Here is a 21,460-nt window from a genome sequence, read left to right as displayed (position 1 = left end):
AACGCCGGAAATTTAACAGTTAGAAACGAAAACAAACTATTAGCGAGCATAATTAAAAAAAATTATCTTCAAAATATTAAGAAAACGCTACAGTGAGGTATCATTTCGGTGCATGTCGTTATTGTGATAGAGGTATTAGAAAAACACACAAACAAATCTACCGCAAAATGTTCCGTTTCCAGTGAAATATGAGTTACAGGAACATTGAAAACTTCCAACCGTGTTGATGCAAGTAGCGTTTGGATGGCAATTGTCCGATTTCAACAAGCATTCATCGATATCTAGAGGAAAATATAAAAATATTTATCCCGTGATTGATGAGAAGCAATACAGACAAATAACAATTCCAAACGTTAGAGATAAGTTTCTCCAATATATTTGAGTGCAAAATAGTTTGGTGTGAGGTAATGGTAAACACCGCATCATAATCACTGAAATAAACCCTTCATTCATTTTCTTTGATCTATGGCTTTATTCCGGCTTGACTGCGATGCAAATAAACCTTATGATTAATACATGATGGCTGAGATCGCCGAAAGTAAAGTCGTGAGGCAGATGGGCGATCCGCCTTGTCATGCAAGAGCATATACGAGTTGTTTCTGCCTTAAAATAATATTACTCCAAAATTGCGCAAAATATTGGAGAAAATCCAAAGCTAATATGCTATTAATCATCCTAAGTAGAGTAGACGTTTCGAAGGCATTGTAACCATGGAATAGAAACTTCTTTCACATAAAATAACGCGGGAATTGCGAGATGGTAAATTAACTCACCTATTTCACAGCCTTTGCCTTTTGTTCCGACTCTACACGAACAATGGTCTTGATTCGCTCCAGATACGCACTTGCCGTTGTTTTTGCACTCTCTCGAACAAACTCTGTTGCCTAAATGTAATAATTTGTTCCGAAATCGTGGAATATGTCACCTGGGTGTATCGAATAACTGACGCAATTAACGCACACACGTAACACATGTTTAAAAAAAATGATTTTTAGGCTATTTTGGCATCACTTACTTGGAAATGAAAATAGCTTTGTCGAAAACTTGCAAGATATACTTATTATTCCATGCGAGGTCGATCCAACAAATGAATGATCAAAAGATTCTTTGGAATGAAATGTCACCATTCCACCATTATCTGCAACAATTAACGTGGAAATACTTTCAATTCTTCCTTTTTCTCCATTCTTTTAGATTCGAGGAATAAACACCACAAAGATGGTCAAGGCAACAAAAATCGTGTTTGATCGATATATATACGGTATACTGACCAGACAAAATGCCAGCATGTATGGATGCCGCACAGACAGATGAATTTGTGTTGAACAAATTTGTCCCGCACACGTGATTTGACGAACAATTTGGAGGACAGAAAACTTCGGTGATAGAAAACTCGGAATTTCCAATCGTGCTGCATTTCACTGAATTAAAAAGACGTTATTGTTAAGTTGGTGGAAGTTGACTGCAAGAAACACTTACTTTCAAAGGAATATGTAACATTTGCGGAGGAACAAGACATGCTGGTGATTCCGTTTCGAAAAGATCCGCTGTATTTAGTTTGTGGGTCACTTTTGAAAACTTCGAAGTAACCTCCTCCGTCTTAGCAAGAAGATAAACTTATATATGTTCAAAAGAGCTATGATAATCATTGAGAGCCGCAGACAAGTGTACACACTGTTGTTTAAGTAGCCAACGGATCGACATTGATCGAAAGCTACCACAAAGTGGAAATCTGTGTGCCTGCTAGTGTAAAAGCTAGTCCAGTGCCACAATCAGTAGCTGCACTGATGACACCTTACAGGTCGAAACAGTATATACACCTGTATGCTGCTCTCAAGATAAACGTATTATTGAGTTTTCCAAATAGTCAAATATAAACTAGTTTTTTTGTTGAGAAAACTTTTTAAATATGCAAATAAAAAGCATAGCTGGATTTAACTTGACAAACCACAGCTTGTCTGTACATAAGCTATTGACTCACTGTCAATTAAACCGGCGTGCATCGCAGCAAGACACAGGGGACCCTTTGCATAATCATCTGTTCCAAACAAATCCGTGTCTTTCTTCAGGCAATTCTCAGGGCAGATTACTTTTGTGATGGAATGATTTAATTCAGATAACTTTGTATCGCATGTTGCTGAAATTTCGAACATGATTCAGACAGCAAAATGAAACAAAAATAAAAATAAACCAACTGACGGCAATCAGAAACACTTGTTTCAAACATTTCCTATCGGCTAATTGCTGTCGTGGGCTTTGGAAAGTTTCATATCTGGGTTTAGATTCTGTCTACTTTAAAGATCAAGTTTTCGATTCAGACAGCCTATTATTTTAATATATACAAGGAAAAGCATCCAGTCACTTGGTAGGCGTGGTTGTAGTTAGCTTGGTACTATACGTTTCGACAATTTATCGTGTGTGAGACATTTACCTCACGTTCAACAAAAATACTGATACTTCCTGGGTTTGTTTACCTTGCAGAGATTGACCTCGACGAATAACTATAACAAAGACAACTGCAATGTTGTGGTTTAACCTCGGCCAACCTTTATGAAAACCCGTCATTAAATGTGTGATAATTACCTTTAATCAATCAATCTACTTGTGCTATTGTCTATTTTGATTAGGTTTTACAAACACTAAATATGTAACTAAATGCAATAATACATCGTCCCATATAGCCGCATTCAAAGTTCTGACTCTGCGAAACTCAACTGTACGTTGATTTAATCGCAGGCTTGATATACGGTTGTTGTTTAGTGGGCCAGAGAAACAATTTGGTGTGAGGTAATGGTAAACACCGCATCATCATCACTGAAATAAACCCTTCATTCATTTTCTTTGATCTTTGGCTTTATTCCGGCTTGACTGCGATGCAAATAAACCTTATGATCCATGTATTATAGCTGATGAGATTGTCAAGAACATAGTCCAAAGAAAACATTAACAATAATGGCACAAATCCCTGATTGAGTTCTGCACGCCTGGTCTGGTGGAACAATGTGCTGCAACGTCACATAGAAAATTTTTAATGGACGAAGTGCACTGTTAAGTCGCACCGGATAACTTACCCCTTTGAAGGTAAGGACGAAAAAAAGGCTTAATTGGGGGTATTACCAATCATTTTGCCCATCTTTTTATAATGCATTATAATTTAATTAAAATTGTTATTCACAAGCGACTGATTTCGCCCTTGTTTGCGCAACAATCGCGATGATCGGAGGTAAAACTATATTTACTGACACGCAATATGCTGTATATAGCAGGGGTGGGGAACCTTGGATTAATGGGTGTCGCGGGCGTGCAAGCACATTAAAGGTGCATGCGAGATCATTTTATAACTCCTCACTTGTTCTGTCATTGCTGAGTAAAACTTTTTAGTCAATCTTTCAGACAGCTCTTTTAAAGATGATTTTATTTTTTGTAAAATAACTTGTTTTGTCGTTTGTCATAAATAAACAATACACAAAACGCAATCATCGTCAGCAATGGAATAATGGATCTGGATCTCGACAAAGGTTTATTGCACCTAACTGGAACACTACAAGACAGAGCTATAACACATGACACACGGTGTCATTTTGCTGCAATTGAGTGACTCGTAGTTTCCCACCACTGCATTATGGTTTCAAATCGGATTTATGATTACGTTAAACTTGTTGCATATTCTTTGTCATATGTTAACGGTAACTGCACGGTCTTGCTGGGACACATTTTTATGATTTCTTATGTGATATGTTTTTGTGCTTATAAGTAATATGAAAACATGTAAACTGTCTTTAAATGCAATGGAACCCAAGTTTCTCTAAAATCTTAAACTTCATCTGCTCAGACCTTTCTGGAAACCACTTGAAAACGCCCCGTCATTTACTACGTCATCATTACACCGCATTAATTTATTCGTATTCACACAGGATAAAGTTCAAGGAGTGCAACCGTCACTAAATCCGAACCCCTAAACCGGTTTGAGCGGCTTATTTTTATGAACCGGAGCTGAACCTAAACCGATAAATCACAATTAAAACGACTCAGAACTGAACTGGAAATTTTGAATCAAAATAGAACCTCTTTCGATCTGATGCACCTTAATTTACGTTTTTGCTCAGCCTGAACAGCTGAAAACAATTAATTCGTTTGTGTCATCACGATACAGTTGACTTGCTAATTAGGTACATTTTAAGTTCAAAATAACACAAAAAAGTGCAACTAAACTTAAACGTTTGATTCGCTCAAAACTTTTAAATTGATTGAACCGGGAATGAATCTGAACCTTTCGCGTATAAGTTTTTCGAATCCATGTTGGAAGTGAACCTGGTAAAAAAATTTGACACTCGAACCAGAACAGAACCGGATAATAAAAACATTAAAAAGCCTGAATCGGAACTAGAATTCGTATAACAGGCGGTTTGACTCCCTGATAAAGGTATGGATAGCGCGATAACTTTCCGATTGATGCTTTTTGTGATGTGAATCTATACTCAAAATGTAAATATTGTTTTTATTAACTTTAATTTAACCTGTGACGACTGAATGCTGAATTTCATGTGCATTTGTCTTAAAGACCGCCAATCGCCCATATATATTTTCCAGTGCTTTCTTCAGTGGTGTTAGATAAACAAATCAAAGCTTTTTTGCAAGCTCAGCGCCAATGTTCTATACAGGGCTGACTAAGCATACTACATGTCGAGTATAAGAAGACATGCATTTTTTAGTGTATGCATTGTAAGTTTTGTTGTGTTTCCCGTGTTTGGTCTGTTTGTCTGCGTTTACAGCTCTTATTGTGATATTGTTGCTTCAGAACTAAAATAATTTCAAATTTCAAGGTATTTTACGAACTACGTGTATCAGTGTGCAGTATCTTATATAAAAAAAAGTTTTATTACCAAGAGTTACAAGTTCATGAATCTGAGTAAGTCAAGGTAGCCTACTATGCATACATACGTATATCGTGTAACTCTATAAACATTTGAGTACAAGCTATGGAAAAACATTCTCGACTATTGATATTTATTTCTCATGCAAAAATGTAAACTAATACATTTATATAAACCAACATATCCGTATTCCGTACACCTCTTTCCATGTGAAATTCTAGTTTGAACACAAAACGAAAATGTATATAGATATTATACCTGTGTAACCTGTATCACTGCGTCGAGCATTAGTCATAAACCAGACCATATGTAAAAACGTGGATAGTTGTCTCATTTACCAGAACTGCAAGGTTGCAACCTCAAACAAAATAGCGTGTGTGTCCAATACAAGGAAATTCGTTAATATAGAAATTTATGTATAAATTTGTTCAAAATGGCAAAATCGATATTTGTTTTTTTTTACTTAATAAATATAAATTCCTTAAAAATGTAAGTTAAATAAAATGCTTTACTGCCCATCAGCCTTTCTGTCTGATTCTAGGTGTTGTGATTATAAAATTTTTGCCCTATATCTAGGCATTACACTAGTAAGAAACCGCACGGTGAAAAACCCCAACAGTGAATAGAGAGAAAAGCTCGCGGCACCCCTGAAAGTTACAAATGGCAGCACCCAAGAGTGCCGCGGCAATCCGAAGAATTTTTGTTAGGAGGAGACAAAAGTTGCCTGTCCTTACAAGTGTTTGAAGGAGACAAACGACGATAGTGGATCTTGGGATGTTAGCAATAGTGGAAGGATTGTTATGCAAGGTTTTCAATGCGGGTTTAAACAAGTGTATTTTGCACTTGGTGTTCGGGAGACCGACGTATGCCAAAAAACTGGATTTTACCAATTTTAAGAAGGTTAAATGGAAGAGCAACCTTAAATTTGAAGCTAATAAAAAAACATACCCTACAGTGAAATCTCAAGCCAACAAAAGACACAGCAAGTTTTATAAAATTTATTACAATTTCTTATATGTGTTACATGACAGTTGGTGAAAAAATATAACCGATCATATCCACACCAAACAAACTGGAGATATAATACAAGCTTCGGATATGATGCAAATGTTAGAAAGAAGAATGACAAGCGTTCAGGTTTAATTTGGTGTTTCATTTTTAATTAAAGCGTTAAGATTAATTTAGCATAGTATGGCGTGATCAGAGAGTATGGCGCGATCACCGTTTTTAACTCATAAATGACCAAGCGGTATTATCCACAATTTGTTTTAGGGTCTTGAAAAATTTACAATAATAATACAAAGTTTCATTTATGTCTAGTTGGTGTCCAAGTCGCGTGGGCAAATAAAAAAAATGTTCGCTTTAACTCGTGTACAGGGAAAAACCACAACACACGAAATGAAAGTCAATACAAAGACGAACGGACAGAGCAGATGAAGCAAGAAAAAGTGCAAACTGTTACCACGCGTAAAATACACAAATGATATCAACCAATAACAACAATAAAGTTGTATGCCTTTAAATACCAATGTAACAACAACACAGAGAATTACAAGAAAACAGTCAAGCATTGCGTAAAAACAAACCGTTTTGGATCATAGAAACTGCAAATTTGGCTTTATCTTTTGTGTTGGGTTTGCTTGGGCCAGTAAACGCGTTTGTATATATGCCACCTATAACGAACGTTGGGGCATTTCGCAGTCCATTACATCCCATTTCAAACGACCATTTGATAAAGTGTGATTCTCCGTGAAGAAATCACCTTGGGACTTTTCTCGTGGTTTCATTCATTTGTGTATTTTTTGCGCCAAATTGAAATGACTTGATAAATAAATGCTTTGTCATTTATGCTTGTGGTTCGCAATATTTTATCGTAATATTGTAACGGCACTTTCATGGTTATCCATCTACTAAACCGGCTGTTAATGTTAGCGGCAGTTATGTAAATGTACGTCGAACTTTCAATTCCATTTTTTTTAGTGAATAATGGAATCCACGAAAAGGTTGCCAACAAACCCCGTCAGCATATGACTCATGCGGTCCTCCGTAGTAAAATCCGTTTGGATTACCGCCGTGGCAAGACGTAAACCACCATCCACCTTTGAATCTAGCTGCGCAATTGTCGAGATGCTGATCTTGATCTTTGTCATAGGTAGAAAATGCTGTTGCATTTCTTAGACCGCTTCCTAGCAATTGAAATATGCGTTAGTACTGTGTGTACCGAAACAAAATAGATTCCTAATACCTGCACCCAATATTCGACCGAATCCAAATGTTCAATGGCATCATAAATCGACACATTGGTCGACAAAATTACACACACAGTTTAGATTTTCCCCAATACCATCATAATTTTATTCTGATTATGCGTTAATTTTGCTTCGTTATGGTCGATATTTACGTGCATAAAATTCAGATTCGCCGAATATTGAACAAAAACACCTAGTTCGGTCAAATCCGAGTGTTCGGTATGACCGAATGTCCCGGCACATCCCTTTGTTCGTAGGGTAAGGGGAAATAAGAGAAAATCTGGTTTATCAGAAAATTGAGGGAATTCATCAATTCCTGTTGTTGTGGTCACGCCTCATTACATATGCACGACAGCAAAGGTGCGCTTTCATGCCAAAGTCACGTGATTTGTGGAATGTGCCGCAACCAATCCAACGTCATTTTTACTTGCCTGTGCTATGTTAAATGCAACAACCTGTATCCTATAAATACGTGAGTGTTATAAGATTTGTTTTCCATTCTATTGCTCTGCATGTGAAAAGATGAACAACACCATTCATCCGAAGTTTTTCGGATATGGTAAAATGCCATTGGCATACTTAAATAAAATTAACCTGCTGGGCCTGAAAAGTTTGTCCAAGTCATGTTGAAGTCCGTTGCTTTCCCAACCGAAAAGCATCTGCAAAAGTGTATAGGCTAATTGCAAAACCCGCATTTTATGTGTGTAGGTGTTTCCATACTTATACAAGGCGTAAGAAACATTCCTCTCAAAATCCTCCATGTCGACTCTCATTTCGTATTTCCCACTGTTTGTGATTTGGTGAATGTTTTCAAGACCTATAAGACCGGAAGCAATTAAACAACTTTAAAAAAAAACACATTGTTTCAAATTTTTACCCAGCCAAAACTCGCCGCTTAAGTTTCCAAAACCTTTCAAATAATCGCTCCAACCCCTTGTGAAGTTTTCGGAACCATCCTGTCGTCTCTGAAACAGCTAAATACATTGCGCTATTAGCATAGAATAAGTCTGCAGCTAAGATAACTGTGTTATTTTTTTGCATGCAAATTGCGAGTTTACAATCACATTCCGCACTAAGAAACAAAAAAGACATTTTTGTTGCAATATCGCAACCTGTGTCACGGTTCGTTTTCTCAAAGTATTTGGTTTGGACTGCGTAAGTAAGTACAAGAGGTTTCTTGTTTGACCGATTTTGCTATATTAGCAGGGTCGCCTTACGTAATGGGCGAAACCATGACATCATAAAAACACGGTCACGTGATGTATGCGACACTGCCAAATAGTTATATGGTTCAGAATGCTATGTGAGTGTGCGCTGAAACGTCTCCATCCAGCGCAAAAGACAGTGGACCCTGTTTACGGACATCATGAACGAATAATGCTGGGCTTTGTGAACAGTTGATGTGTTTCGTGACAGCTTTTCTTAGACCAAACTTTTTGTTGTACCACGTAACGACGGAACCTAGCATTTATTTATTCAAGGTTTTTTGGTTGAATTTTGGTAAGTTTCATAAAATTTTAATGCAAGTTTGTTGGCCACAATCCTGGGCCACAATCACCTTTTTAGCGAAATGTGTGAGTATTCAAAACAACGCTACCTATCAATATACCTTCTAGAAAGATTTGAACTGTATATAACAATCTATATATTATATTTGAAACGATGAAGGATTGGGAATGTTGTGATGCGCCACCGCTTGGCGCAAGAAATTGGTAACATATTGCTTGCCCGGTGAAACAAAATACAGCAGCTTACCAACCATCCTCCGCCGTCAGTTACGAAATCACAATAAACTTCAATTCCACGACCTCTTTCTCCATCCGGATACACTTTGTAAATTCCTCCCGCTTCATTGTTCGTTCGGGGAACAACATCCCCACAAGTTTCGTAACCGGAAAAAACTGCAAAAAACACACTAAATATTTTCCTTTTAAAATCAACAATTCAAAACTTTCAATATTTTTGCAAATTTCCATGGAAATTTTATTCAAAAGCTTAATTTTTTTTTGTGCAATATCATTTTGTGATAGAGGCAGTAAAAAAACACACAAAACAAACCTACCACATAATGTTCCGTTTCCAGTGAAATCGGAGTTACATGAACATTGAAACCCTCCCACCGTGTTGATGCAAGTAGCGTTTGGATGACAATTGTCCAAATCCCACAAACATTCATCGATATCTACAGAATAATACAAAAATATTCAGATATACTGAGAAACAAGACAGACAAGCAACATTTCCAAGCGTTACAACAGTATGCAATGCAGTGTTTCATTTAAATTTCCTCGCAAATTTTATTCGAATACGTTTTGCTTTAAAATATGTCTTTTCGCAATATACGTGACTTGACCGGCTGCACAAAAAAGGTCTTTACAAGAAACGGTATCAATTTAACAAGTTTGGTTATAAAATGTTCTGCGCACATCATTTAAAAGAAAAACTGGGTTTCAAAAAAACACTGCACTGCAGTATCTTTTCGGTGCACAGAAATATCGTTTTTTGTGACAGAGATAAAAGAAAAGCAAATAAACACATCTACCGCAAGTTGTTCCGTTTCCAGTAAAATTCGTGTTACATGAACATTGAAAACTTCCAACTGTGTTGATGCAAGTAGCGTTTGGATGGCAATTGTCCAAATTCCACAAGCATTCATCGATATCTGTACAGAAGGGTATACAACTATCTTTCATGTTTACACGTAAGTCGCGACCCGCACAGGGGTTGCCAGCAATTTTCTAGATGAGGCAGCAGCAAGTGCCTTTGCTGAAGATTGAAAAGAAAATTATACACTCAAAATAGTCGTTGCGATGTTTATCTTAAAACTATGTAACACCCAAAAATCATTTTGCAAAATGACTTTGTTTATTCTCGTTGTGACGCATAATCTTTCACACAAAAACCTTATGACACGACATTCAGTGACGTAAAATGTTACTGACGCAGCCAGGCATATTTTACAACTAAATACTGCTCTTCTGGCAGAATTTGGATATTACCCGAAAACTACTTAGGCAAGCCACAAAATGTAGGCCTAATTTCATTTAATGCTTTCAGTACGGTTGGATTCGAATACACTTTCCAGAAGGAAATTGCATTCTCCAATTCACATAGCATAACGAGGGAAATAAAATAATAATCTTTACAAAAAAACGGTAGAAATTTAAAAGTTGAAAATAAAAACAAGCTTGTAGTAACATCATTTATGTAATAGAAAAACACATAAACAAGACTACCGCAAGTTGTTCCGTTTCCAGTAAAATTCGTGTTACAAGAACATTGAAAACTTCCAACCGTGTTGATGCAAGTAGCGTTTGGATGACAATTGTTTGAATCCAACAAACATTCATCGATATCTGCAAAATAGTACAAAAATATTCAGATATACTGAGAAACAAGACAGACAAGCAACATTTCCAAGCGTTACAACAGTATACATTGCAATGTTTCATTTAAATTTCCTCTGAAATTTTACCCGAATACATTTGGGTAGAAAAATCAATCTACGCAAGTCACGTGATGTTGACATGTGGCATAAAATAAAGATCTTCACAAGAAACGCCGGAAATTTAACAGTTAGAAACGAAAACAAACTATTAGCGAGCATAATTAAAAAAAATTATCTTCAAAATATTAAGAAAACGCTACAGTGAGGTATCATTTCGGTGCATGTCGTTATTGTGATAGAGGTATTAGAAAAACACACAAACAAATCTACCGCAAAATGTTCCGTTTCCAGTGAAATATGAGTTACAGGAACATTGAAAACTTCCAACCGTGTTGATGCAAGTAGCGTTTGGATGGCAATTGTCAAAATTCCACAGACATTCATCGATATCTGTACAGAAGGGTATACAACTATCTTTCATGTTTTACATGTGGGTCGCGACCCGCACAGGGGTTGCCAGCAATTTTCTAGATGTGGCAGCAGCAAGTGCCTTTGCTGAAGATTGAAAAGAAAATTATACACTCAAAATAGTCGTTGCGATGACTATCCTAAAACTATGTAACACCAAAAAATCATTTTCCAAAATGACTTTGTTTATTTTCGTTGCGACGCATATCTTTTACACAAAAAACCTTATGACACAACATTCAGTGACGTAAAATGTTATTGACGCTGCCAGGCATATTTTATTGCTGAATAAGCCTACTGTTCTTCTGCATGGCAGAATTTGGATATTACCCGAAAACTACTTAGGCAAGCCACAATTCGTTAGAAATAAAGTGTAGGCCTAAAAGTTATTTAATGCTTTCAGGAAGGTTGGATTCGAATACACTTCCCAGAAGGAAATTGCATTCTCCAATTCACATAACTTAACATGGGAAATAAAATAATAATCTTTACAAGAAACGGTAGAAATTTAATAGTTGAAAAAAACAAGCTTTTAGTGACATCTTTTATGTAATAGAAAAACACATAAACAAGACTACCGCAAGTTGTTCCGTTTCCAGTAAAATTCGTGTTACAAGAACATTGAAAACTTCCAACTGTGTTGATGCAAGTAGCGTTTGGATGACAATTGTTTGAATCTAACAAACATTCATCGATATCTGCAGAATAGTGCAAAAATATTCAGATATACTGAGAAACAATACAAAAAGGCAACATTTCCAAGCGTTAAAACAGTATACATCGCAGTGTTTCATTTAAATTTTCTCGGAAATTTTACCCGAATACATTTGGGTAGAAAAATCAATCTACGCAAGTCACGTGATGTTGACGTGTGGCATAAAATAAAGATCTTCACGAGAAACGCCGGAAATTTAACAGTTAGAAACGAAAACAAACTATTAGCGAGCATAATTAAAAAAAAAATTATCTTCAAAATATTAAGAAAACGCTACAGTGAGGTATCATTTCGGTGCATGTCGTTATTGTGATAGAGGTATTAGAAAAACACACAAACAAATCTACCGCAAAATGTTCCGTTTCCAGTGAAATATGAGTTACAGGAACATTGAAAACTTCCAACCGTGTTGATGCAAGTAGCGTTTGGATGGCAATTGTCCGATTTCAACAAGCATTCATCGATATCTACAGGAAAATATAAAAATATTTATCCCGTGATTGATGAGAAGCAATACAGACAAATAACAATTCCAAACGTTAGAGATAAGTTTCTCCAATATATTTGGGTGCAAAATAGTTGGAGTTGATAACTTTGAATGGGAAATCCGAAGCTAATATGCTATTAATCATCTTAAGTAGATGAACATCAGGGAATTAGTTGTTTTGATCTACAAGCGAACAACCCTCAAGTTACTTTTGTATAGTTTTGCGTATATAGGACTGTGCATCGTCCCATATAGGCGCATTAAAAACTCTGACTCTGGAAACTCCACTTTGATTTAATCGCAGGCTTGATATACGGTTGTCGTTTAGTGGGCAAGAGTAGCAGTTTGGTGTGAGGTAGTGGTAAACACCGCATCATAATCACTGAAATTAACCCCTCATTCATTTTCTTTGATCTATGTATATGGCTTTATTCCGGCTTGACTGCGATGCCGGTGAACCTTATGATTAATACATGATAGCTGAGATCGCCGAAAGTAAAGTCGTGCATGACGCAGATGGGCGATCCGCCTTGTCATGCAAGAGCATATACGAGTTGTTTCTGCCTTAAAATAATATTACTCTAAAATTGCGCAAAATATTGGAGAAAATCCAAAGCTAATATGCTATTAATCATCCTAAGTAGAGTAGACGTTTCGAAGGCATTGTAACCATGGAATAGAACCTTTTTTCACATAAAATAACGCGGGAATTGCGAGATGGTAAATTAACTCACCTATTTCACAGCCTTTGCCTTTTGTTCCGACTCTACACGAACAATGGTCTTGATTCGCTCCAGATACGCACTTGCCGTTGTTTTTGCACTCTCTCGAACAAACTCTGTTGCCTAAATGTAATAATTTGTTTCGAAATCGTGGAATATGTCACCTGGGTGTATCGAATAACTGACGCAATTAACGCACACACGGTACACATGTTAAAAAAAATGATTTTTTGGCTATTTTGGCATCACTTACTTGGAAATGAAAATAGCTTTGTCGAAAAATTGCAAGATATACTTATTATTCCATGCGAGGTCGATCCAACAAATAAATGATCAAAAGATTCTTTGGAATGAAATGTCACCATTCCACCATTATCTGCAACAATTAACGTGGAAATACTTTCAGATTCTTGGAATAAACACCACAAAGATGGTCAAGGCAACAAAAATCGTGTTTGATCGATATATATACGGTATACTGACCAGACAAAATGCCAGCATGTATGGATGCCGCACAGACAGATGAATTTGTATTGAACAAATTTGTCCCGCACACGTTATTTGACGAACAATTTGGAGGACAGAAAACTTCGGTGATAGAAAACTCGGAATTTCCAATCGTGCTGCATTTCACTGAATTAAAAAGACGTTATTGTTAAGTTGGTGGAAGTTGACTGCAAGAAACACTTACTTTCAAAGGAATATGTAACGTTTGCGGAGGAACAAGACATGCTGGTGATTCCGTTTCGATAAGATCCGCTGTATTTAGTTTGTGGGTCACTTTTAAAAACTTCGAAGTAACCTCCTCCGTCTTAGCAAGAAGATAAACTTATATGTTCAAAAGAGCTATGATAATCATTGAGAGCCGCAGACAGGTGTACACACTGTTGTTTAAGTAGCCAACGGATCGACATTGACCGAAAGCTACCACAAAGTGGAAATCTGTGTGCCTGCTAGTGTAAAAGCTAGTCCAGTGCCACAGTCAGTAGCTGCACTGATGGGACCTTATAGGTCGAAACAGTATATACACCTGTATGCTGCTCTCAAGATAAACGTGTTATTGAGTTTTCCAAATAGTCAAATATAAACTAGTTTTTTGTTGAGAAAATTTTCAAATATGCAAATATAAATTGTTTTTTTCACAGCACTCAAAACACATGTAACTTGAATTAACTAGACAAACCACAGCTAGTCTGTACATAAGCCTTTGACTCACTGTCAATTAAACCGGCGTGCATCGCAGCAAGACACAGGGGACCCTTTGCATAATCATCTGTTCCAAACAAATCCGTGTCTTTCTTCAGGCAATTCTCAGGGCAGATTACTTTTGTGATGGAATGATTTAATTCAGATAACTTTGTATCGCATGTTGCTGAAATTTCGAACATGATTCAGACAGCAAAATGAAACAAAAATAAAAATAAACCAACTGACGGTAATCAGAAACACTTTGTTTCAAACATTTCCTATCGGCTAATTGCTGTCGTGGGCTTTGGAAAGTTTCATATCTGGGTTTAGATTCTGTCTACTTTAAAGATCAAGTTTTCGATTCAGACAGCCTATTATTTTAATATATACAAGGAAAAGCATCCAGTCACTTGGTAGGCGTGGTTGTAGTTAGCTTGGTACTATACGTTTCGACAATTTGTCGTGTGCGAGACATTTACCTCACGTTATATTATCAACAAAAATACTGATACCTCCTGGGTTTGTTTACCTTGCAGAGATTGACCTCGGCGAATAACTATAACAAAGACAACCCACGTTGTTAGTGCGTGTTGCAACCACCGTATCATCGTCCGTGAATCCGTCCACTGTTCCGAAACAAAATTTTAACTTAATGCACTCAAAAACTAATGGGTAAGAAGCTGCTGTTCCTCCTCTAACTGCAATGTTGTGGTTTAACCTCGGCCAACCTTTATGAAAACCCGTCATTAAATGTGAGATAATTACCTTCAATCAATCAATCTACTTGTGCTATTGTATATTTTGATTAACTTTTTTTAAACACAAAGTATTTAATTATGTGCAATAATACATCGTCCTATATAGGCGCATTAAAAATTTTTACTCTGTGAAACTCCACTTTACGTTGATTTAATCACAGGCTTGATATACGGTTGTTGTTTAGTGGGCCAGAGAAAGAGTTTGGTGTGAGGTAGTGGTAAACACCGCATCATAATCACTGAAATTACCCCCTCATTCACGTTCTTTGATCTATGGCTTTATTCCGGCTTGACTGCGATGCAAGTAAACGTTATGATCCATGTATTATAGCTGAAAAGATTGTCAAGAACATAGTCCAAAAAAAACATTAACAATAATGGCACAAATCCGTGATTGAGTTCTGCACGCCTGGTCTGGTGGAACAATGTGTTGCAACGTCACATAGAACATTTTTAATGGACGCAGTGCACTGTTAAGTCGCACCGGGTGACCTAAAGGCAAGGACTATAAAAGGCTTAATTGGGCGTATTGCCAATCATTTTGCCCATCTTTGTTATAATTCGTTTTATTTAATTAAAATTTTTATTCACAATAAGCGACTGTTTTGCCCTTGTTTGCGCAACAATCGCGATGATCGGACGTAAATTCAAGCTACTATATTTACTGACATGCAATGCTGTATATAGCAGGGGTGGTGAACCTTGGATTAATGGGTGTCGAGGGCGGGCCAGCACATTAAACGTGCATAATGCGAAATGATTTTATTATTCTTCACTTGTTCTATTATAAATGTTTGTTTTGTCATAATTAACAGTACACAAAATGCAATCATAATCAGCAATGCAATATTGGTTGACAAAGTGTTTATGCTCCAATAAGTGGAACACTACAGTACAGAGCTACTAAACCTAAAAGTTTGATCCGCTCCAAACTGTCAAATTGAATCCTGAACCTGAACATGTATTCGTACGTCTGAATGCTGAACTCCATGCGCATTTGTCTTAAAGTCCGCCAATCGCCCATATACATTTTTCAGTGCTTCCTTTGATGGTGTTTGATGAACAAATCAAAGATTTTTTGCAAGCTCAGGGCCGATCATCTATACATGTGACCGTATTTACTAAAAACCAAATTTCACAATAATCAAAGTGCGATAAGGCGGCTAGGGCTGCTGACTAAGCATACTACGTGTCGTGTATAAGATGACTTGCATTTTTAGTGCGCATTGCAAGATTTGTTGTGATTCCCTTGTTTGGTCTGTTTGCTTTAATTTTGTAATGTTGTGGCTTCAGAGTTAAAATAATTCCATGCCTTAAGGTAATCCACGAACTATGTGTATAGGTGCAGTTTATTATTTAAATAAAAACAGTTTTATTACCAAGAGTTACAAGTTTATGATTCTGAGTTAGTCAGGGTAGCCCTTAACCCTACAATACATACGTATATCACGTAACTCTATAAACATTTGAGTACAAGCTATGCAAAAAAAATCTTGACTATTGATATTTATTTTTCATGCAAAAATCTAAACTAATACATTCATATACACTAATATATCCAGATACCGTACACGTACACCACCTTCAATTCAATGTGAAGTTGATGTAGGCTACTACAATCACTTAAATGGTGGTATTAAATAAAATGTCTTGTGGGCTACACTGGTTTAGAGAATAACAAACATAGTAAACTATTTCAATTTGTTTACTAAATGATTTGATTCTATTTAAACAAGAAACTAAAATGTATTTTTTATTAAACTTGTGTAACCTGTATGCAAAATCACTTTGTCAAGCATTAGTCATTAACCAGAGCCCATGTAAATAAGTGGATAGTTGTCACATTTGTTTGAACTACAAGGTTGCAACCTCAAATAAAACAGCATGTGTGTCTAATACAAGGAAATTTGTTAATCTGGATAGAAATTTATGTAGAATTTGTTCAAAATGGCTGATGATGTGTTGGAAGCAGGAACATCAGAACAAGCAAATGAACATCCAAATCTTGTCAATCAAACTCCTTACATGGTGATTGCTGCTTTTAACTCAGGTACTTTGCTTTAATGTTTGTTTTTTTTCTATTGTTGTCATAATAAGTTGTGTATTAAGCTGTGTCAAAAATGTATTGTTGTGTTATGAACATGTACCTTTTCATAAATACCAGCCAATTTCTCTAGTATTCGCCACAGAGTTTAAACTGATAACTTCGCATTTACTTGTGCTTAAAGTGTAATGAAATGTTATATTTGAAAATTTTTATTTTTTTACCTAAAAAAACATCTTATGTTGTTTTATAACAAAGACCAATATCATAAGCCAAACATCTAGGTAAAAACCTGTTAGGTTTTTAACAATGTAAGGCCAGCAATACAGATGTTCTATAGCATGTGTATGACTGCATAAGTTAGCATCCACCGTCCCAGGTTGTGCACCCCTGGCATGTACTAATGAGCCTTTTGATGATACAAGCAGGGACATGTTCATTGGTATTTTTTGCAATAAAAACCACAAAATTTGTTGTTTTTTCAGCTCTCTTCTTTTTCCAAACCTATGGATGGTTTCTGATTTTTGGATTTGTTGTAGCCATGGTTTTATGGAGCAACTTTGAAAAACCAATTAGGCAGTTTCTTCAAAAACGGAAACGGCAATTTGATGTTACGGACAATATGAGTAAGTATTCTCTAAAAGTAAATATGGAAGAAATTGAGTAATTGGAAAACACATGTAATGGGGGTAACATAATTCTTTCTGAGCATTTGGTGACTTGGCATATAAATGTTTTGTATTCTTGTTAATCTTCTATACTTTTACAAGCTTAAATTGTTGATACTTTTTCTGTGTGCTTGTAGAACTCATGTACAGTTTGTTATTTGAAGATTTATCGAGGGCACTGAAAGCTTGGCATTATTTAAAATTGTTTTGAGTTAACCCACTATGTTTTTGCTGTTATAAGCTGAGGAACAAATCGAAGCACGTATGGAAGCAATGGATCGTGCAAGAAGAAAGATGCAAGATCAATATGATTTGCAGGAGAAAATTAAAGCTGAAAAACTTCAACAAGTAAGCTTCCAAATTATACCTCTATGCTAGGAGTTCCCAGTCACCTATTTACTCGATTGTAAGCCGCGGCTTATAAAGTTGTTTAAGCTACCGTTTGTGAAGGCGACTTATATTATTTAATGTCAAGCCGATAATTTGTCTGTGGCTCTGAGTTTCAATGAAATTCATCTTTAACTCGCTTTGTCGTACCAATACATTTTATCAAAAACAATTATCAGTTTACCTGACAATTTTAAACGACAGATTTGTTGACAAAGCCTTTAACATTTACGTGCGGCTTACATTCGAGGCTTATATTAATTTTCTAACACCGTCGCATGTGCAAATACAGAAAAGTTACTGTACGTAGAAGATAACTAACGAAACCTATTATTCGGTTTAAAGACAATTTGGATTCGGATAGTTTAAGATTCAAATCCTCCGAATTCGCTATTCTGAATTGCCCATCCCTAGTAGTGGCATCAAATAGTATTAACATGGGTAAAAAATATCTTGGCTGGTGGTAACTGTAACCCTTGTGGGGATTTGTTAACTTTTATTCTGGAGGTTGCATTTATTTTACAAATTTAGTTTCAAAAAAGGTGAAAACAAATATAAAGGAAAGTAGATTGCTTGACAACAGTTTGGCAAATGGCAATGTTATTATTGTCTGTAACATGTTTCTGTTTATATTCTTAGCTATTTTGGGTAAGTGAACAAAAAAATCTGTAAGTTTAGAAATCTATTTTCATTAACATGCAACAATTGATAATTTACTTTGGTCTAAATGGATATCAGGGTTCCCAGTTATGCTGAATTGCCTTTATCAGGACATGAAAAATGCTGCAAACCACTGCAATAACCCATGTATTTTGCAAATTATATTACATGAAGCTGGCAGAAGAAAAGCGTCAAAAACAAATTGAGGATCATGAAGCTTTGATGGCTGGACGTACACAATCCGGAACGCAGAAGAAAGTTGAAAAAGTAAGATTCTATAAATGTGATATGAATTGACACAAGGAGTTTATGGTTGATCAATATTTTTGCAGAAAAAGGAGCAAGCACTTCAGGCAACTGTGTTGAAAAGAAATAAAGATGCCAAACCGCTTAGACCCCCAAGTGAGATTTTATTATTTTTTCTTGCACCACTAGTTACAAGGGTGTTCAATAAATTTTAAAGTTCAGTATGGCACTAAAATTAATTATATATTAAATTCCACAAAGCGATCTGTGGACAGCTCAGATGGATTTTTCTCTCAATAAAATTTTTTTTTTTACATGAAAAATATGAATCCATCTGAGCTGTCCACAGATCTCTTTGTGGAATTTAATATATAATTATATCAATACAGTGTGCAATCAATAATCTGCCAAGGGCCTTTGGTTTTTATTGTTTGATCCAGTTTTTTTTATTCATTAATCTCATTAAAATTAATAGCAAAATTTGTTTATTATTTTTGTTGACATTTTGTATTCTCCAAGCAAAATATTTTTTTGCAATAAAATGACTTCGTAACAGCACACAGTCCACTGGGTGGCAGCAGCGGTGGTCCATCCACAAGGTGGCGTCCTGGTGCTGGGCGTGGACCTTCAGCAGGTGGATGAGGTTAAAGAACACATGCATTGTGTGGGTGTTTAGGAGGGTCCTGTATTTATTCTGAGATTTTCCTCCTTGACAACTTTCCACACAATTGCATGTAGTTCTTTATTCATATGACTGCGCTTACACGTTTTAATAGGGTTTTCTGATCTGTATACACATTTAAATATTTCCGGTTTTCGCTTTTGAAATGCTAGCTTGCAATAGTCTGTGTCCATGTCGCCCAAGTCGATGAGCCCCTGATAAAACGTAAAAGCTTTTATGACACGATAGTTGCAAATGTGTTTCACGCAATAACTGTCGTTGATCCAACAGTCATTAACCATTTTTTGCAGTGTTTCATGCACTTACATACAAATAAAATTTCTTTGTTCAACAGTTTGTGTTTTTATATTGTCTTACACGTTTGTAGTTAGAGCAAAATAGGTTTCATAACTTTAATATTGTTAGTGATGCGTCTTCTCTTTTTGCTTGCAAAAAATGATGACCAAAGCGGTTCACAAAAAAAAATATAAAAAAGAAGAGTTTTCGATATGGTTAGGAGATTGTTGCGTTTGTCAACTTCACGCATATGATTCACCTGATATTATGAATTGAGTAAAAGACCCTTGTCAAGAGCAATCGTGGAATCTCGTAAAGAAAAAAGTTGGTAAGTTTGCAATAGTCCTACTGTGACATTCAAATGGGTTTATTTCCATCCATACTGCCAAATCTATACAAAAATATGTTTTTATCAGACCCAGGGTATAGGCCTACATCCGTATGAGCGTGCAAAATACTACATGTCTTACAATTTAGATATAAATGTTTTCTACTAGTGTTTGGTATAACAAGCTGAAACAACACGAAATGTGTAAATTTTACAACGTGATCTTGGTTGATATTGGCCTGCCACTTATGCCGGTGGTTCTCAACCAGACCCCAAGGGCGCCGTGGGATGGTTCAAGGGGGTACGTGAATATGAGTAACGAATAGCCTTCCGCTAATAATGTGTGCATATTTTGTGCGTTTTGTTTCCCTGCTTTTGTTGTTTGTCTTGTGTTTTTTTTAATAAATTTCGGGTTCTAATGTTACCTACTATTGTGTCACACCCATTTTGTTATTTAAAGAAAATCAAATCACTTTTATTTTGCACGCAAAGTTAGGCTACTTCGCGCATGAACAATTGTCGAGTCAGGCGCCCATGTGAATGTTATTTCCTAACGGATATCACCGTCTGCTCGGATCGCAGCCAGCCACACTGGAAGCTAGGTGCTGGGTCGCGACCATGTAAGAAGTTGCTAGCCGGACGTGCTGAATGTAAATACAATGTGGTTTAAACGGTAGATAACGTGAGATAGCTATGACAGCGACACAAACAGAAAGAGGAAAAGGCAGATTCTTATCGACAGACGCAGTTAGGTTATTGTCCCGAGGATTGTCCAAAAATAGTTATGTAATTGAGAAGTGATTGGAATCAGCTGCAGGTTGCGGTTGTTGCACCATCGTAGATCTTGTTGACGATTAATTACAGTTACTGATGTGTCCACAGGGTGAGCAGCATTGCTAAACTGCAACCTCCGAAGGAATGCACTCATTTCGCCAAGAGTATCATAAAAAAATTAAGATGTGTCGGAACTGAACCGGCGAGTGATGATTTACGTATTCCAGTAATACTGACACGCTAACCTCCAGTTTGACGCCCAGGTACAAAGTTCATGCAAAGAAGCAAATAAGATGAATATATCAGTACATCCGCTATATGCCACTAAAGAGCAATGACTAATGACGTAATTATTTGTTCTGGGCGTTTGTGTGGGAGGGTTCTTTGAAGTCAGCAGTGCCAGTCAGTCGAGGACTTGGAACGTTTATGGTGAATGCCTTATGGTTCAAAAATTAATGTAATATTACTTTGGCAGTCCTCTGAAAGAAACATTTTCAACAATAAAAACACAGTGTTTTGAAAGTGTACGTGAGGTTGAAAATTAAG

The 21,460-nt window shown here is 36.4% G+C and overlaps 4 protein-coding genes across 4 annotated transcripts; 1 reads left to right on the top strand and 3 right to left on the bottom strand.

The window, feature by feature from the left end:
- Nucleotides 1-135: 135 nt before the first annotated feature.
- On the bottom strand, nt 136-2,565 carry LOC145898030 (cysteine-rich secretory protein LCCL domain-containing 1-like). The gene is made up of 7 exons (XM_082986477.1): nt 2,475-2,565; nt 1,982-2,137; nt 1,480-1,599; nt 1,272-1,421; nt 1,016-1,138; nt 774-884; nt 136-281 (listed from the first exon to the last, which is right to left on the bottom strand). Exons 1-7 carry the CDS (start codon nt 2,563-2,565, stop codon nt 136-138), a joined length of 897 nt encoding a protein of 298 aa, XP_082842603.1.
- A 3,486-nt stretch (nt 2,566-6,051) lies between these two features.
- LOC145898029 (microfibril-associated glycoprotein 4-like) lies at nt 6,052-9,816 on the bottom strand. The gene is made up of 7 exons (XM_082986476.1): nt 9,666-9,816; nt 9,186-9,305; nt 8,879-9,024; nt 8,001-8,097; nt 7,844-7,940; nt 7,718-7,782; nt 6,052-7,060 (listed from the first exon to the last, which is right to left on the bottom strand). Exons 1-7 carry the CDS (start codon nt 9,814-9,816, stop codon nt 6,813-6,815), a joined length of 924 nt encoding a protein of 307 aa, XP_082842602.1. The 3' UTR covers nt 6,052-6,812.
- Nucleotides 9,817-10,995: 1,179 nt separating this feature from the next.
- Nucleotides 10,996-14,733, bottom strand: LOC145898028 (cysteine-rich secretory protein LCCL domain-containing 1-like). Its single transcript, XM_082986475.1, has 8 exons — nt 14,621-14,733; nt 14,120-14,275; nt 13,595-13,714; nt 13,387-13,536; nt 13,157-13,279; nt 12,916-13,026; nt 11,558-11,677; nt 10,996-11,066 (listed from the first exon to the last, which is right to left on the bottom strand). Exons 1-8 carry the CDS (start codon nt 14,697-14,699, stop codon nt 10,996-10,998), a joined length of 930 nt encoding a protein of 309 aa, XP_082842601.1. The 5' UTR covers nt 14,700-14,733.
- A 1,980-nt stretch (nt 14,734-16,713) lies between these two features.
- Nucleotides 16,714-19,867, top strand: LOC145898812 (selenoprotein S-like). The gene is made up of 6 exons (XM_082987438.1): nt 16,714-16,899; nt 17,379-17,519; nt 17,803-17,909; nt 18,783-18,875; nt 18,941-19,010; nt 19,411-19,867. The coding sequence occupies exons 1-6, from the start codon at nt 16,797-16,799 to the stop codon at nt 19,494-19,496; spliced, it is 600 nt and encodes a 199-aa protein (XP_082843564.1). The 5' UTR covers nt 16,714-16,796; the 3' UTR covers nt 19,497-19,867.
- The last annotated feature ends 1,593 nt before the right edge of the window (nt 19,868-21,460 follow it).

The sequence above is a fragment of the Ascidia mentula genome, chromosome 4, assembly GCF_947561715.1.
Source record: "Ascidia mentula chromosome 4, kaAscMent1.1, whole genome shotgun sequence".
Taxonomy (NCBI): Eukaryota; Metazoa; Chordata; class Ascidiacea; order Phlebobranchia; family Ascidiidae; genus Ascidia; species Ascidia mentula.
The sequence above is the reverse complement of the archived record's forward strand: the minus strand, read 5'-3'. Positions and strand labels throughout refer to the sequence as shown.

Excerpts from the sequence above, each read along its gene's own strand:
- LOC145898030 (XM_082986477.1), bottom strand. The coding sequence starts at position 2,565 with ATGACGGGTTTTCATAAAGGTTGGCCGAGGTTAAACCACAACATTGCA. Across the intron at positions 2,138-2,474 it reads TCGAGGTCAATCTCTGCAAG|CAACATGCGATACAAAGTTA; the intron begins GTAAACAAACCC and ends TCGAAATTTCAG. Across the intron at positions 1,139-1,271 it reads ACATGCTGGCATTTTGTCTG|ATAATGGTGGAATGGTGACA; the intron begins GTCAGTATACCG and ends TAATTGTTGCAG.
- LOC145898029 (XM_082986476.1), bottom strand. The coding sequence starts at position 9,816 with ATGAAAGATAGTTGTATACCCTTCTGTACAGATATCGATGAATGCTTG. Across the intron at positions 8,098-8,878 it reads CTGACGGCGGAGGATGGTTG|CTGTTTCAGAGACGACAGGA; the intron begins GTAAGCTGCTGT and ends CAATGTATTTAG. Across the intron at positions 7,783-7,843 it reads GTTTCTTACGCCTTGTATAA|ATGCTTTTCGGTTGGGAAAG; the intron begins GTATGGAAACAC and ends ACACTTTTGCAG.
- LOC145898028 (XM_082986475.1), bottom strand. The coding sequence starts at position 14,699 with ATGATACGGTGGTTGCAACACGCACTAACAACGTGGGTTGTCTTTGTT. Across the intron at positions 14,276-14,620 it reads CCGAGGTCAATCTCTGCAAG|CAACATGCGATACAAAGTTA; the intron begins GTAAACAAACCC and ends TCGAAATTTCAG. Across the intron at positions 13,537-13,594 it reads CGTTACATATTCCTTTGAAA|TGAAATGCAGCACGATTGGA; the intron begins GTAAGTGTTTCT and ends TTTTTAATTCAG.
- LOC145898812 (XM_082987438.1), top strand. The coding sequence starts at position 16,797 with ATGGCTGATGATGTGTTGGAAGCAGGAACATCAGAACAAGCAAATGAA. Across the intron at positions 16,900-17,378 it reads GATTGCTGCTTTTAACTCAG|CTCTCTTCTTTTTCCAAACC; the intron begins GTACTTTGCTTT and ends TTGTTTTTTCAG. Across the intron at positions 17,910-18,782 it reads AAGCTGAAAAACTTCAACAA|CTGGCAGAAGAAAAGCGTCA; the intron begins GTAAGCTTCCAA and ends TATTACATGAAG.